The 17,304-nt window shown below is 48.1% G+C and overlaps 1 protein-coding gene across 3 annotated transcripts in view; it reads right to left on the reverse strand.

Moving 5' to 3' along the window:
• The window catches only part of LOC135387018 (uncharacterized), a 287,289-nt gene that overhangs the window by 247,497 nt on the left and 22,488 nt on the right, over positions 1 to 17,304 (reverse strand). Inside the window, exons 3-4 of one of the 3 annotated variants that reach the window (XM_064616452.1) lie at positions 15,570 to 15,611; positions 5,275 to 5,328 (exon numbers count right to left, since the gene is read on the reverse strand). The exons of 1 other annotated variant lie outside the window; for it this stretch is intronic. In XM_064616452.1, coding sequence (XP_064472522.1) covers positions 5,275 to 5,328; positions 15,570 to 15,611 — 96 coding nt within the window. The remainder of the gene's footprint in view (positions 1 to 5,274; positions 5,329 to 15,569; positions 15,612 to 17,304) is intronic. One more of the 3 variants, XM_064616453.1, reaches the window with a different exon arrangement.

Below are 17,304 nucleotides of genomic sequence, written 5' to 3' on the forward strand. Positions count from 1 at the left end.
TTAGCAGAGCTGATTTGAAGGCAGTGCAAAAACGCGTTTTATGCGCTTAACAGGGTAGTGAAACAAGCCAGAAAAGCGTGAATTTTCTCGGAATAAGAGCGAATAGAGCACTGCACGGGCTGTACTTTTAGGCCCCAGCCTGATAACTTTATAGGGTACCCGGCCCTGTCCAGCCCGGCCCACTGTATCAGGTTGTAAAATTTGACCATGGCTAACAGAGAGGGGCAACACAGCCGCGACTCCGATCTAGAGACATCACTTCGTCAGCTCGTCGCAGTCGGCTTACTTGCGACAGCCCAAGGCTGACCTTCCCGTCAGTGAAGCGGCTGTTCAACTGGATTATTCGGAAAACTACTCCTTTCTGGCACAAAATTTACCACAGTCGTTCTACTGGAATACTTCTCAGGCAACTCTGCATCCCATAGTGGTGTATTTTCGCAGCCAATGTGACCCAATCCTGCAGCATTTGTTTTACGTCATTATTTCCGAATCCCTGACTCACGTCAACGCCTCTGTACACTTGTACCAAAAGAAGTTCCTCCAGCATTTCCTACCCGCTCACGCACACATCAAAAAGTTGCACTATTTCTAGGACGGCGCTGCTTCTCAATATAAGAACAACAATGATGATGATGATGATTGGAGTTTAATGGCGCATTGACAACAAAGATCAAGAACAACAATAATTTTGTCAACCTTCGCTTTCATGAAGAGGACTTTGGAATATCGGCAACATGGAACTTTTTTGGTACGCCCCACGGGAAAGGTGCATACGATGGGATTGGTGGAACTGTTAAGCGGCTGGCGGCAAAGGCGAGCCCGCAGAGGCCTTTTGGTCGTCAGATACTAAATCCACGGGATTTATTCATTTGGGCTGAAGAAAGCCTTCAGAACATATTGCCCATATGGGTGTCCTTTGGAGATGTATCGACGGAGGAGGCTGCGTTGCAGGATCGCTATGAAATGGCTCGAGCCATTCCTGGAACACGAGAACTTCATTACTTTGAAACCGTCTCAACTAACGCAGTGAAGGTACGTGTGATATCAGCATCCACCGAAGAAAAACTTCAGACTTCACTACGCCAAGTAGAAGCTAGCGCACCTTAGCATGTCAGGAAAGACTATATCACACGTGCTGGTTGACCGTTAACTGTGTATATGCAAAATGTCAATGTTTTCTGTGTATTTTGTGCAGACATGCAGGTATTTGGAGTATCGTACTCCAAATACTGAATCTTAAATACTTTTGTTGGTATTTAAGTATCTTACTCAGTACTTTTACAGGAAGGTATTTTGTACTTTATTTAAAATACATTTTTTTCGTATTTGCTACTCAACACTCCTATTACTTTTATCCGTCCTTTCGGGGAATATGCAGACTGGTTTGATTTTCATGGGGCCATTGGCAAATATTGAACTTTCATTACAATACCTCCGTTTGCCAACCACGCGCCACGTGTCGAGTGACGACCACGGGGAAGAGGGCCGAACAGGGCTGGCTAGCAACTTGCTTGTTACAATTCCAGAAAAACAGCCACTGGGCCGAGGCAAACTAGGGTGACAAAGAGGAAACGAAGAGGTAAACTAAGGCTTACAAAGAAAGGTCATCGCCCCAGGAACATTTTGCCATTCAGTTCAGCTTGCTTCTGAGATGGTCGACCGCGCAGTTGCGGAGGATTTATGCGGATCTTCAGTGCTGGGTCCGTGGACGGCTTTTGTCGGTACCATCTCTATACATAAGTGTCTTCGTGAGGAGGATGACGCCGCGAATGGAGCAGATAATTGGCATGTTCTCGGGGTCACAAGGAATCCATTTTATGGAGTTCTGTTCTTTTGCTGGGTGGCCGCCTTTCCTCTGACCCTTTATTCTACCTTGATTTCCCCTTAACAGCGGATAAAGCCTACGTCTAATTTCACAACCTAAATCTTTGCATGTAATTCTGACTCAAGTATTTTGAATGTATCTTCAATACTTTTTGAGGTATTTACTACTCTACTCTAAATACGTACATTTTATGAGCATCTACTCGTAGACTGTATTTTAATTACTTTACGATCGCGGTATTTAGTATCTTATTTCAAATACGTTTTTAGGGTATCTTCTACATGTCTGATTTTGTGTGTGACATAACACTGTGTGTGGTCTGTGTCTCATATTATATCAAGATTACTTTGAATCTGTCACAGTTTGCGTGCTTATTCTGAGAGAGAGGGGCAGCGCGAAAGCGTACCTGATTTTATTACCCTTTTGCTGCTTTACTGCGGGGAGGCAATTTCCGTGTCGCGTTAAGAATTTCTACCCACATGCTCAGACAATATCAAAATCAGCGCGTCTCGGACAAATAAACAAACACCGGTAGCGGTTCAAGTCTTAGAAGTTGAAGAGGGTGGGCGCGCGGAGCGAGCGCCCGCTTGCATCTGGAACAGAGATTTGAAAAAATTATTTTAACAAAATAAAAAGTACCCTTGAGATTCTTTTATATTTTGAAGTGGACAGGCTAAGCTTCATTTTGGCATTGACGGCATGTGGGTATCCCGATGGCAACTTCACCTTCTATTCCTTTTAATATTGGCAATGTTCGAAAATTTGCACATTTACCACCATAATTCGCAACTTTGTCCTTTAACTGAAGGAATGAAATTTTTTCTACGTGTTAACCATGTCCACATCTATCAGGATTCCAAATTTCATACTTTTGCATGCTTCCAGTGAACGGGGGAAAATGCCAAACATGCGACGAAAACGCAACAGTTATTGCCTGTGATGCGCCTTAAATACACGTTGTCATCTGAATTTTTTCACTTAGAACTGCGGGGCAGTGCTTCCTGATGAAGGAAGTGACAAATCTAGCTTGACAAACAGCTGGACAAACTGCTTGAGCCGTTCCGTGCGGAGAAGTCATTAAACGCACCCTACTTTTTGACCCTCCCGCAGACTTTCGCGCCACCTCGCGTGAAAGCCGCGTGGAATCCCGTAAAAATATTTTTCTGACATTCCTAATTCAATGATACGAAGTCGTCAAAAAAAATTAGCAAAGTCCGTGGGAGTCGGGCCACGATTTTGGGACGGTTCTTGTGGAATGACCCATCTTGGTTCTCGGCATTGTTACTGCCTGTTAATACTCATCAATGTAAAGTTATCTCCTTCTCACGGTCCTTTCCTCTAATTTCAAGTTACTACTTCAGCACTTCTCCTCTCGTCCGCGCCGAATCTTACAGATACTTAGGTGTAACACTAACTGCAGACTTTTCATGGTCCCAACACATTTCCCATATTGTCGCCGACGCTAACCGTTCACTTGGCTTCCTTCAACGCAATCTTAGGCTTGCGCCCTCTCATGTAAAAAAAAGCTTGCTTACACGACTTTCATCCGGCCAAAACTTCAGTATGCTTCGCCTGTCTGGGACCCCTACCAGGACTACCCTTCCTCTGCAGTTGAACGGGTACAAAATGGAGCTGTTCGTTTTGTAACTAACTCATATGGCTACGACACTAGCATTTCCGCTCTTCGGATTGACCTTGCTCTTTCTACCTTATCGTTGCGCCGTATCCAGTCGGGATTTTCGCTTTTTCACAAAATCTATCACAACCATTACTTAAGTACATCTCTATTACAGCCTCCTTCCTACGTATCTGAACGTCATGATCACGAAAATATGGTTTGCTTACATAAGTGTAATAGACTTGAATGCTTCCAGTCGTTTATTGCCCGATTGTCAAGACTCTCGAATGACCTTCCCCGCCATGTTGCACTTTTCACTAATCATCCCCAGTTTCAGGCGGCCATCACCAATTTGTTATCTGTCCCCTGATCTCGCACTGTTGTTCTATATGGCATCTATATGTGTACATCCTTGCTGGTTTTTGCATTACGTCTTGATGACTTGTTGTATTTCCTTTTTGTAGTATATTTGACGTTTTCTTTGCTGCTTGCCGATCCTGTTAATTACCTCTTCCGTTTTCAACAGTGTTATTGTCGCCCAACTTCTCCGTTATGTTGTACCCGTTTGGGTCTAAATAAATAAAGAAGTAATAGGCAATACTTGCATGGGATGACCATTATTGAAATTAACAGCATATACGAACAATAAAATCTGGTTGTATATTTCTGTCCATGTCTGTTGCGTGCTGGCGCACGGCATAAGTTATCGGTTGCTGAGGTAATCTAGAACCTGTGCGGGGGGTACTCTAGATCGCCCACATTGCACGCTGGTTTCCTTACATCAACGTTTTGCCGGTAAATCGACCAGCCGACCAGTCGCCAACCTCTAATTCGAACACTTACCTCGTTTATACACGGTTGTAGCATACGCGACTATGTGGGATGTCTCAAACCGAAACCGTCGACGCTCTCCTAGATGAAATTTTGCATACAGCTAGAAGTAATTTGAAGTCTAATATGATTGTTACCTTTTTATCGGGCGATGTGGCCAGATTGTTCCCATGACAGCAGGGAGAAAGATCTAGTCTTCATTTTTTTTCTTATTATTTAGTTTGTGTTGTGGCTGATTGTCCGCCATAAAACAACGCGACATCCTACTGAAAGCCGGCGATCGTAGTTGAACATATTCGTTAGTAGAAGTACATATTTTGTATTTTGCAGCCTTTATTTTATTATTGAATTGAATTGTAGGTTTATTGATCGATTTATATTGATCGATATTTATTGATCAATATAAGTCATATGGTATTCATGAAAATGTTCTCCCCATACGAGTCATTTAGGAACGTGGTAGCACAGACACTACAGCCCATCTAATTGTTTATTTGAATACGCGCTGCACACCAGAATTCCCAAGTTGAAATTGCTGTCTAGCATACAAACACAGGAAATGGGGAGCTGCACCACGTCGCTCATTTCAATTGAGCTCCGTTGACGCCTCCGGCTTCAGACCTTCAAAAATGTGTCATTTCCTAGATAAGCTCAAAACAAACATACCTATACGTGTTCCGATTAGAAATTTAGCCAGGTTTACTAGAACCCAGTGAACAATAATTCCCGATAGACATTCTTAAGAAGTGAGTCCGCCTTAAACATTGTTTGTCGTGAGAATATAGCGTATCCTGGTTAGGTCTGATACATTTTGTGATTTATCTCGACACGACTAGAAGTGAAGATTTATCTTGTAATCCATTTCCACGAGTAATGTGGCAGTTCTTTCCTGCGGCTCGAAATGCACAAAATTTTCCTTCGAACGCTGCACACAACTGTGGCGACATCCTCTCTCTCTCACGACACAGTTTACACGGCAGTCTAGTCCCTAAATACATACTCGGTGCGGTTCCTGGTTCGGTCTGTGGTTCGGTCTCAGGTGGCAAAGGATGATCTGCAAGAAGGCAAATGTGGTACTACTAGAGAGCGCATTTCAGGGCACTGCAAAAACGCGTTTTAGGCGCCTAACAAGGCAGTCAAAGAAGCCAGAAAAGCGTGAATTTTCTCGGAATAGGTACGATCTACTACCAGCACTACGACCGATGTCGTCAGCATTAGTTGCTTCACTGTAACATACCACTCTATCGCATGCGCTTCTGTAACAATTGCTCGTCCGAAATAATACAGCTGTATTATAACCTTTGGAGTCATTCTCCGGTTAGGCTGCAAATATCCCACACAAAGAGTGAGAAGAAAAATATTATGAAGATTTCGGCATTCACAAAACCGGTCTGATCACATGATAATCTTTAATTTGAAATTGGTCTTCAAGCACCGTGAACACGTCTTCTTAGTGAAAGCATGGAGACAGTAGAAAACGCGCATCATTGCAATATGTTCCGGAGTGAAGCTCTGTCGCCTGTCACACCCAGTTGCTCTACATGCCGAGAACGCCCTCACCAAGTCGACAATCTCCGGCAGGAGATTTTCACCTGCTGTCGGAACAGTTGTCCTGACTCCTGAGCCTCCGGCCCATTAAAAGCTGTGACGGGCTGAAGCCGTTACCCAAGGGAGAGGATGGGTTGACAAGGAGGGTTTCGTATGGGTCTTCAGTCTTCTTTAACGAGTTCTTGATAATTTTCACCGCGGCCTCCGCGAGCCCATTACTTTGCGGGTAGTGGGGGCTAGAAATGATGTGGGTGAACTTGTATGCTTGCACAAACTGCTTGAACTCGGCGCCTGAAAACTGGGGTCCATTATCACTGATGACTTCGTCGGGAATGCCGTGCCTTGCAAAAACAGACTGGGAATGCTGGATGACTGTTTTAGAAGACATGTCTTCGAGCGGCGCAATCTCAGGAAAGCGAGAATAATAGTCCGTGATCACCAGCCACCACTGTCCTCCCAACGAGAAGAGATCCATAGCAATCCTTTGCCAGGGTCTACGAGGAAGTTCCGTAGGTAGGAGTGGCATTCGCCTGTTCCTACGATGTTGAATGCACTGTGAGCAAGCTTTGACGTAGGCTGCAACGTCTGTGCGGACATCGGGCCACCAGACGCTGTCATCTCAAGTGATATGCACTTCGTTACACCCTGATGCCCCATATGTAGCTGCTGCAGGATGTAATCTTGATAGGAGACTGGTACGACGATCCTGTTCTTGCACATAACAAGGTTATTGTGAGCCGCGATTGCATGACGGCGCTCCCAATAAGCCTTGGTATCTGGGCGAAGATCGCGTCGGGAAGGCCACCCGGCGTTGCTGAACTTGAGTAGCGTTTGGCATATCTTGTCTTTCTGCTGCTCAGCCTTGATAGCAGCCAGGCTCGATGATGTGAAAGGTACAGACTCCACAATGAGTGTCACGAACTCTTGCACGTCCCATTCTAGTGTCGTTGACGCAGCTGACGCTAAATGACTGCGCGATAGAGCGTCAGCGAGGACAAGTTATTTGCAGGGAACATGGACAATGTTGTAACTCCACCTCAGCAATCGCAACCGCATGCGCTGTAGCCGTGACATTAGCTGGTCTAGGAATTTTGTGGCGAACAAAGTCACCAAGGGCTTGTGATCGGTTTCTAAACAGAAATGCGTGCCGATCAAGTAATCCTGGAATTTTTCACAGGCCCATACCAGCGCGAGACCTTCCTTTTCTATTTGCGCGTACCGACTTTCCGGGTCAGAAAGAGTTGTTGAGGCGTACGCAATTACTCTGCGAGAACCGTCAGTTTGTTTCTGAAGAAGTACGGCACCAATGCCGTAAGCACAGGCATCTGCAGGAACAGTAGTCTCTTTATTGACATCGTACACCCCTAAGACTGGAGGTGTTGACAGTAACTGCTTCCATCGCAGAAAAGCGTCTTGTTGCGGTGGTCCCCACGTAAACTCACGTTTGTCGCTCAACATCTCTGTCAGGGGACGCAAAATGTCGGCCAGGTGAGGCACAAAACGGCCCAAATATGTTGCCATGCCAAGCAATCGTCGCAAATCCTTCTTAGATGACGGGACGGCAAGTTGCTGTATGGCATCCAGCACGTGCTCGTCCGGCCGTATGCCGTCTCCAGAGTTCCGATGGCCCAGGAAGTTAATAGTTGACACTGCAAAGACGCATTTCTGTGCGTTGAGAGTTACACCGGCAGCGGAGAGACGTTCCAGTACAGCACGAAGTCTCGAGTCGTGAACTTCTGGCGTTGGACCGAACATAAGTATGTCGTCCATATGGCACAGAACACCGTCTAGACCTGCTAGGATCTCCCTCATACGTCGTGGAAATGTTCGGGTGCAGAGGAGATGCCAAAGGGTAGACGATTGAAACAGAACCGTCCAAACGGAGTAATGAAGGTGGTGAGGAGGCGGCTCTCTTTACTCAGAGGAATCTGCCAAAAGCCAGAAATTGCGTCGAGCTTCGAGAAAATGCGAGCACCGGACAGGTGTGTGTGCGTCTGTGACCACAGACGGAATGGGGTACCATTCGCGAAGGACAAAACGATTGAGCTCCGTGAGCAGGGTGTCGAACCGAAACGTTTTTCGTTCCGGTTTTCGCTCCGGTTACATCATAAACGATCCGGTACCGGTTCTGCTCCGGAGCAAAAAAATAACGGTTCATACCGGTTTTTAACCGGTTCCCCTTCTGCTAGGAATATTCATCCCCACACAAAAAAAATCAATGTTACAAAATGTAAACCCGTTTATTCCGCATACACGGTATTTAATACCAATAGACAGCTGTGAAATTGGTAGCTCCTGGTTCCTGTATGTTACTGTCTGTTCAAATAGGCTTTCTCCTTTCTTGAAACGCATGCTACAAACGGACTTGTTTGTCGTGATGTCATACGTAAAGCACTTTCTTGCTGGGTTGGAGCGATTGCGCCCCATCCGAATGTCTGTTGCTACTGTCTAGCCAGCAAGCACCACCGCACGAGTACGACGCAAATTGAGGAACACCTTCATTCACAAACGCGCTCGACGGCTCCGTTTTATTTTCTTCGTGTCCTGTTCACAAAAAAGTTGCCATTTTGAACGGGCTTTCCCTGGCGTATACGTAAATGTCTTCAACTTAGCTGCTCTCAAACAAGGGACGCGTCGCGCGACATTACTGATAAAGAAGCCGTTATGCTGCCCCCTTGGGTGGCTGTTTAGTTGAGGGAAGTTTGGGGGGATCAAATTAAAATGAACATTACGGCACATTGCTAGAGAGTCACATGTACCTCGAAGTCTGTGTGCGTGCGCGAACTGTAAACCATTACAAAGGGAGCCTAAGGGCCATACTATACCGACATATATTAAACCGTAACCGTATCCCTCGTATAGTATCCACGACATTACTTCAGAACACACGACGTCTGTTTTTCATTCGCCTATCCGTAGTCCAAATCGGTGAAGTTTTTTCTTGTACCGAAAACCGTTAAGTATATTTTTCGGTTTCCCTCCTGAGCGAAAAAAACGTATACGGTTTCGATTCCGTTCCGGTTCGCACCAAAATAGCGGTTTTTTTCGGTTTTCGGTTCCGGTTTTCGGTTCGCTCCGACACCCTGTCCGTGAGGTCAACGCAGATGCGCACTCCGGCGGTCTTTTTCGGTACCACTATCATAGGAGCGCACCAGTCCGTTGGCTCTTGGACCTCTGTGATGACACCCAGTCGTTCCATCTCACGCAATTCCGTTCGTGTCTGTGCGTACAACGGTAGTGGTACTCTGCGTGGAGAGGTGATTGCAAATGGAGTCGCGTCTGGTCTCAGCCGGAGACAGTAGTCGCCACGAATAGTTCCAAGGCCTGGAAATAGTTGAGGGTACGCCGATAGAGGCTGCAGTAACTTCAGTCCAACGTCGTATATTCGAGCAAGGAGACAGAGTCCTTCAATTGCGGGTTTTCCCAGTAAGTTGTGTCTCAAATGTCGAATTACAAAGACTTCTTGCTGAGACTGTACATTGTTTGACGAAAGCTGCATAGGTAGCTTCCCGATGACCTTCTGTTTTTGCAAGGCATGTCATTCCCGACGACCTTCAGAGACCGACCGTCAGGATCCGACAGCTGCCGATTAGGAGGTTGAAGAACCAGCTGGGGAAACCGCTTCCGGAACGTTATCTTCTGACTTCTGACAACAGGTCTCATCTGCTCCGGAACCAATACGAAATAGAGTTTCTTGACCATTTACCGCAATGGTGATGTCCCAGTTAGAATGTGCAGACGCCGTAGTCGCTGTTGATGACGTCCAAAGAAAACCTTGTACAGTGCTGGACAAAAGTTACGGAACGCGCGAGCGGCGTATTTTCTCTGGGCAGAGACAGCCTAGCGGCGAGCGGAAGCGGGCGAGTCCAGGCGTTCAGAGGGATGAAAGAGTCCGCTTGTGGCGACCCACCGTGGTAGTAGTGGTAACTTTGCTTTTGAGTGTAACGAACGCCAAAACGGCTTCGTTTTCGGTCTGCTGCACCGAGCGCTATCGGAGAGATAACAGGGCGCTAAGATGAATTTAGGTGACAACGGGCTGCAGTGCCTAGCTTTTTTTTCTTTTTTTACGCCTTAGCGTAATGCAGCTGACATGGCCTGTGCACAGCTCGGACTTAAACATCATCGAAAACGTCTGGGGCAGCCTGAAGAATAGGATGAGCAAGAGACGGACCCCTACAAGGAGCAAGGACGCACGCTGAGAATTTATAGAAGCAGAGTGGTCCTTGCTACGTGAAGACGTGGACCTTGTCCGTCGGCTATACGCTTCCCTTCCTGTGTGTATGGCCCCACTTATTGCTGCGAAAGGGGGCCGACAAAGTATTGAGACAGTATCGTCTCCCCCTGCCTCTTTTTTTTGTGTGTGTGTTCAAGGGTATACGCTCTTTTCTTCTGTTTTTGTCTAATAAAAAAAGAAAAAAGCTAGGCACTTCGAGCCCGTTGTCACCTCAATTGATCTTAGCGCCCTGTTATCTCACTGATAGCGGGGAGACTTCCTTCCCGCGATAGCCACACGCGCCCGGTGCAGTAGACCGAAAACGAAACCATTTTGGCGTTCGTTACACTCAAAAGCAAAGTTACGACTACTACCACGGTGGGTCGCCACAAGCGCATTCTTCCATCCCTCTGAACGGGTGGACTCGCCCGCTTCCGCTCGCCGCTAGGGTGTCTCTGTCCAGAGAAAATACGCCGCTCGCGCGTTCCGTAAACTTTTGTCCAGCACTGTACACTTTTGTTGCTGGAGGACAAACATTGGCAAAATGTCCTTTTTTGTTGCACTTATGAGAAGTAGACCCTTTTGCACGGCATTGGGACCGCGAATGAGGCTGTAAACCGCATCAAGGGCACAACTTCCGGCCACGGGTAGGTGAAGGCCGCTTGTTCCTCTTGTGGGTTCAGACCTGGTGCCTGTAGGGTAGTTGAATAGCGCCTGCCCGCTGAGTCGTAACCCGTGCAACATCGCAGTTGTCCCCCAAGGTACGAAGTTCGGCTTGTTACTGCTTCACAGCTTCGTGCTGGCGCGCAGTCGTGAGTGCCTTATCTAACGTCAGTGTAGAGTCCAGTTGGAGTTTCTCATACAAGCGCGTGTCTCCGAGGCCCACCACGATACGGTCACGTAGCAAGTCATCCTTGAGCGTTCCATAGTCGCCTATGTTTCAGCTAACCTGTGTAGGGAGGTTGCGAAATCGTCGACCGATTCTGCTTCCAATTGTACTCTCGTGCTGAACTTCGCCCGCTCATAAATTATGTTCCGATGGGGAATGAAGTATTTGTCAAACTTCTCGTGGACCACTTTGAAGTCAGAGGTTTCACTCGTCGCGAGGTTGAACGTCTGGAATATGTCTTCAACCTGAGACCCGAGAATGTACACCAAGGCGTCGACTTGCTGCTGCCCAGATTGCCGATCAAGTCCAGAGACCAAGTTTCCAGTTTCCAAGTAGGTCATTCGTTCGGTGCCGAGAAGTTGAAGCTTGCAGGCGGTCCCATCCGGAAAGTTGTTGCAAGCTTCGAGAATGTCTCCGTCGTGGCTTCTGCCGTCATGATGATGTAGTGAGCTCGCAGAACAGGAAGCGATAGGAAAGGCGTTTAGGTTGTTGTAAATTCTGACACCATGTTTTGTCGTGGCATGCCAATAAAGAGGCATCCGTACAGTCCCAAGCAGCGCAATGTACTGAAAGTCGAGTGCAATAGGGGTGGACGGTACGTGTCTTATCAATGTTCTCGAGTATCACGAGTCTGTTCAAGGCCTTCCATCTACCCGTCCACCCCTATTGCACTCAACGTTCAGTACATTGTGCTGCTTGGGGTGCGCCGTGCACTAGACAAAAAGAACCCTTTATTTTCGAAACCTGCGCTTTTAAAGCTGCCGGGATACGCCCCTGCGGCGCGTGTACAAGTAATCACAAGTGATACGGGGTTACAAGATGGCTAGCGTAAACATTGATAAGCAAGCTACATCTGGAAGAGTGAACGCGTATCACACAGTCTCTGCGTTCGAAATCGGACGGCTTCAACGTGGCTTCAACTGACGACAATATCCAATATATGATAGACTGCCCGAGATGTGGGTCGAGAAACAGTCCCAAGCAGCACAATGTACTGAAAGTGGAGTGCTATAGGAGTGGACGGTATGTGTCTTATCAATGTTCTTTAGCTTCACGAGTCTGTTCAAGGCCTTCCACCTACCCGTCCACCCCTAATGCACTCGACTTTTAGTACATTGTGCTGCTTGGGGTATAATACGCACAGATACACATAATAATACAAAGGCAAGCCCGTCGCACACTTTTTTGTGAAAAAAGAAGATATCATCAAGCCGTTAATTCCCAGCTGCCCACAGCCGCTGACGCACGCTGAGCCAGCACGCAGACGCAGGACTCTGGTGCGCTAGCGAGAAAGTAAGAAGTGTCGTTTTCAATCCTAGCTCCTAGCCACGTGATTCTGACAAACCAACCGGAGCACGTTACAGGTGCCCCTGACCTATGAGTGTCTCTCCTTGGCTCTGCGCGCAGTTATGGATATTTGGTTGTACTTTCTTGCGAAAGAAATGTGTACTACCTACGTTATTTGCGAAACTGTTCAGAAGTCTTAATTCACAGGAAGTTCAGGATATCTGAAATTAAATTTCATCGTCACCGAGAATGGACTTCCTCTTCGCAATATCGCGTGCTAGTCCTCGTTGAGACTGGCTAGAACACCACCAACTTTCTGGAGTATTCGGTCGGCAGCCATCTAGGAGCTACTCGAGATGGTCGTGGTTGGTGGTGTCGTTTGGTCCTTAATGAAGCGTTGGTCATAACGTGATTACAGGGCAGGAGTGTACTGGGGCAAGGGGGGGGGGGGTTGCCCAACTCTCCCGAGCCCGCACAGATGGCAGCTAAAAAAAGACACAGTTCGGGCAGCAAGAATGCGCAAAGGGAAGGGCAAATTTCCCACTTGTACCCACAGACACGAAAAGCAGACACCGGCCCCGCGTGGTCCTAACCTAATTCCCTTAGAGTTCGTCATTTTCGCGGGGTGGAGAAGGTTGGCCAGTGTGAATGGGGGGAGCCAATCTTAGCATCCTGAAGAATATTATCGCGTATATCACGGAGGAGAGATCCGGACCGATTTTGATCGCACATTGTTAAAAAACAGCGCACTTTAACCGGTAAAAAAGTGTGTGCGTTAGTAGATATGAAGAAATGTTTTCAGAAAAGAAAGGGGTGTTTGAGAAATTTATTTAGTCCCGTAAGCTCGTCTCAAGGTAACTTTTGCACGTGTACCGGTGGGCAGCGAGTAGTTTGCTATCGGACACGGGAGGAGCGACTACTTTTTACAAATCCTCGCTGACTGAGCTGGGAGTAAAAGCGAACTTCAAGAATAGGCCGTTCTCTCGGAAGTAAGTTACATATCTCCGTGGACTTTGGACGGTAGAACGAACAGCTCGAAGGGAGAGACACTATCCCGAATACCTGAGTTGCACACGCCGTATGGCATTATCTGAGGTTGCAACTCGGCTTAACGGGGCATTTCCTGTGTTGATTAGAAAGACCTGCCCTAAGGTCAAGTGTGTTATGCAACCCAGAGGGACGTGTGTTTGTGTACATTTGGCTCATATAGCAGACGGGCCTAAAACACCAACACACAGCCATTATGGAGACAAGCCTGGGTAGTAGTTCGGCAATAGTCGGCTAAAGAACGACTCATGGTGCAACAGCAATGATTAGCCGGTAAGGCGCCAACTCAGTACGGTAGTCATGTATTTAATTCCCTCCGTTCTTTTACTAATATATCAGCAGAGTTTTTTATTTTTATCTTTGACGAGTACAGTCATAGAGGCATAAAATAGCGACACGGAAAGTTTATTGATCGATGCTCCCAATACAGCTGTTGAAGCCGCCCTTGAACAAGAAATTGATGGGATCTGGATTAGAGCACTGCACGGGCCTAATTTTCAGGCCCGTGCCCAGGCCAGGCCCAGCTGCTACGGCCCGCACCCGGCCCGTGCCCGACGTCTTCTATAGATTTCCAGCCAGGGCCCGACTCCGCCGGCCCGAGCCCAGCCCGTACCCGACTGTTTCCGTGCTCAGGCTCGGTCCCAGCCCGTCTCTACTCTATGTGTTCTCGAGGCTCGGTGGCGTAATTAGATTTACTAAAGAGCACAGCACAGTGAGGAAAAGTTAAGGAGCTAATTAGTGGAGAATGTGGAGGTACACTCTAATGGAGTGGCTGTGTTCCTGTGCCGGCAAGCCGCTGTGTACTTGGTGCTTGCTTGGTTGGGAAGGCAGCGCGCGCAGTGGCGCGTGGGCGATATGTATATGTATATGTCTATTGCGCATGCACCGGTGTTAGTTCCCCTTTCTCGAACTCTCACGCGAACGGAATATGTCAGAACAGCTAACCTAACTGACCCTCGTACCGGACTCTCACTGGAACGAAATATGTCCCAACACCTAACCTAACTGACCCTCTTGCCGGACGTGCTCAGCGCGCCCGCCGCACTAAACGCCCCAAAATGTGTGCGAGTGCACGTGTGAAATCTAGACCCATTACACGAAATTAGCATGATCACATATAAAACAGTGACAGTTCTCAGCAGAGCCGTAGGCACGAGATGGGGGGGGGGGGGGGGGCGAGAGGGGCAGCCGGCCCGGGCGCCCTCGCCAGAGAGGGCGCCGAACGGCAGGCCCCCGCAGGTTGGTTGGACAGTATAAGGCGGGAACGACGAAGATTTGAATCTGCGATATATGCAGTGCAAATGAGAGTTTTCCTCTCGTTATTTACATGGCTTCTGAAGGCAGTGGGATAGGGAGGGGGGGGGGCGCTTCGGATTTACCCTGCCCTGGGCGCAAACTTGCCTCGCTACGGCTCTGGTTCTCAGATGACAATACCATGATATTCCATACCCAAAAAAAAAAATGACGAAAGTCAGTGTCCAATCTCGTGAAATATGTTCGCGTACATGCCTGACCCGTTCGCGTACATGGTCGGCGTTGTCAATCCCGTACCGGCCCCGGTGGCTGAAACCCCAGCCCAGCCCAAGCACGCATAAAAACGCAAAGCCCGGCCCGACAGGGCTCATGCTTTCGGGTAAGCCCGGGTCCGTGCAGTGCTCTAATCTGGATGCCACTTGCGTTCATTTCCGAGCCACTCCGCCCTGTACGGAACTACAGCACTCTTGGCCGCGAAGACCTGGCGATATACTTAGCCCTCCCCCACGGGCGGTCTCCCCTCACCCCACGAGAAGTTCGTCAAACTGCCTTCGTGGTCGAATTTGTTCTCGTAACACTGCAGCTGGCGCAATATCTCGCGCCAATTTCTCCGCTATTGAACCCGTTCCGAAAGCTATCGATCCCGAACTACGGCAGCTTCGCTCTACTACGACATCCCTGGATATTCGGGATGTGCAGCTCCCTGACGGTACCTCCACCCTTGCGTGTGACGTCTCTGCGGGTTCACCACGACCCTTTTCACGAACAGCTACGTTAGGAAGTTTTGAAGTCACAACACGTTCCATCTGTCATCCATGAAGTTGTGCCACTCAGCGCCTGGTTTGTGACCGTTACATCTGGTCCCATATCAGTTGTGATGTCCGCCGTTGGACCTTGTCATGTATAGAGTATCAACATCTATAATCAGCAGCTATATCGCCACACGACACCGCTCGTGTGCTTCGAGTCATAAATACAACTGCAAGGGCGTCTGCACGTTTCAAATGTTCTGAGGAAAAGTCATTCGCATGCTCGCTTTAAATTACGAAATACGTACCCTGTGCAGTCGACGGCGTGGGTGCTGGTGGTGCAGGAGAACCTACAAAGAGGAGATATATGATATTTTGTTCCTGGCAGATATTGTGCGGGTTACAGTGGCATCAAGTCAACAACAGCGACAGAGCACGCCTGTCGCTATGTGCATGGTTCGCCCTCCTGATTGTGGTCCCAGCATGACCTTCCGTTCGTACACTCGCTAGGACGCCCCATAATGCCGCTATTCGCCTCCGCACGCACACGAAGTACCGTCTCCGTTGTTTCTGTGGGCGACGACAGGTCGGGGCGCGCGCAGCGAAGCTCTTCACTTGCCCTGACAGCCAGTCCTCCTCAGGTACCCGGGGACGCGGCTGTAGAGTACGTACCACTGCGCCGATACACCATGTTGCAAGCCCATTGGCCTAGACTGTGCGCGCGCTCCGGTTGGCCGAGATTGTTTTGAAATCTCATTTTGTACGCGCGAATGTGCGCGCAGCGTCTCGGCCGTTTCAGCCGGTTCAGCATAGTTTCGAAATAGTACGGCCGGCATGTCATCCTCCTGTGTTCGGTGGTGTCCATCGACAGAACAGTTTGCAGAAATATGTTCGCGTGTTTATTCGTGCGTCATTGTGAGTCTATGCGTGTCGTGCTGTTCCTGTACACAACTATTATTGCGGTAGCGGAATGCTTCATGAGTTGGAGCGTGAAGAACAAGTTTGGGCGCCGTTGGATTTTGAGGACTGTCAACAAAGACAGGATTACGTGCCACACAAGCGCTTTTTGCTTCGCTATAATGGATGCACCGCAGGCAGCGAAAGAAAATGATCATCATGAAATGGTACGCACTCATCAGAATGGCTCGGTATTAGGAGTTGAACGGTGTGTTCGTTCTGCTTCATGTTCGAACTTTGTCCAGTGTGTCGGCAACGCAGTGCGCTTTGTACGTACAGTGCACCCATATAACAGGTCTTTGAATTAGTGCTTTGTATCAAATAAAGCATTAATTTACCTAAAAATTCCTTTAGTTATTTTCAATACCGAATAACGGCGGTAGGCCTGAAATCCAGTAGTGGTCGATGGTAGCCAGGACCGGCCGAAAAGCCAGCCAGACAATGAGGCTCCTGATTGGCCGACTGGTTGTTCATAATATCCACCACGTAGCAATTTCATTGGTCGTGTGCACAGTGTTGTATGAATTATCTCGAACTATGGGCTCTATGGGCAGCTGTTGGAGCCTGGTGCAGCGGCAACCGTCGCTGGCACTTTTTCTTTGAAGCACGTGACGCCAACGTCACAGCCAACGTGGCTATCCGATACGACCAATCTGCATCGCTCGCCTTTTTCTCGTTCCTTCGCTTTATCTCGCGCAAAGGGAGAGAAAGGTTTTCGGCGATGCGATGTACGGACAGGTGTTCATAAAAGTGAGCTTTTAACAGCTATCGCTGTGAAACGCAGTTCAATAAAAATGAGTTGAGTTCAGTTGATAAAAAAATATTGCCCATTCAGCTATCACTCCTAATCGATCATCAACCATCAAGCCTGATGCAGCATTACATCCGGTGCAACAGTAGCACTGGATGAATCAGACTTGACTGCCTTACAGAAGTAAATTTTCAGTAGAGGTGCACACGTGACTACTGACATCAATGCTCGTTTTAAGATACGTATGCACATGTGTATTTCAGACAAAAAAAGAGGCAGTTTATATAGTTGCACAACATAGCTGAGAACCGGCAGTACTCACATAGCGCAGTGTC

The sequence above is a fragment of the Ornithodoros turicata genome, chromosome 3 (genome assembly GCF_037126465.1).
Source record: "Ornithodoros turicata isolate Travis chromosome 3, ASM3712646v1, whole genome shotgun sequence".
Taxonomy (NCBI): Eukaryota; Metazoa; Arthropoda; class Arachnida; order Ixodida; family Argasidae; genus Ornithodoros; species Ornithodoros turicata.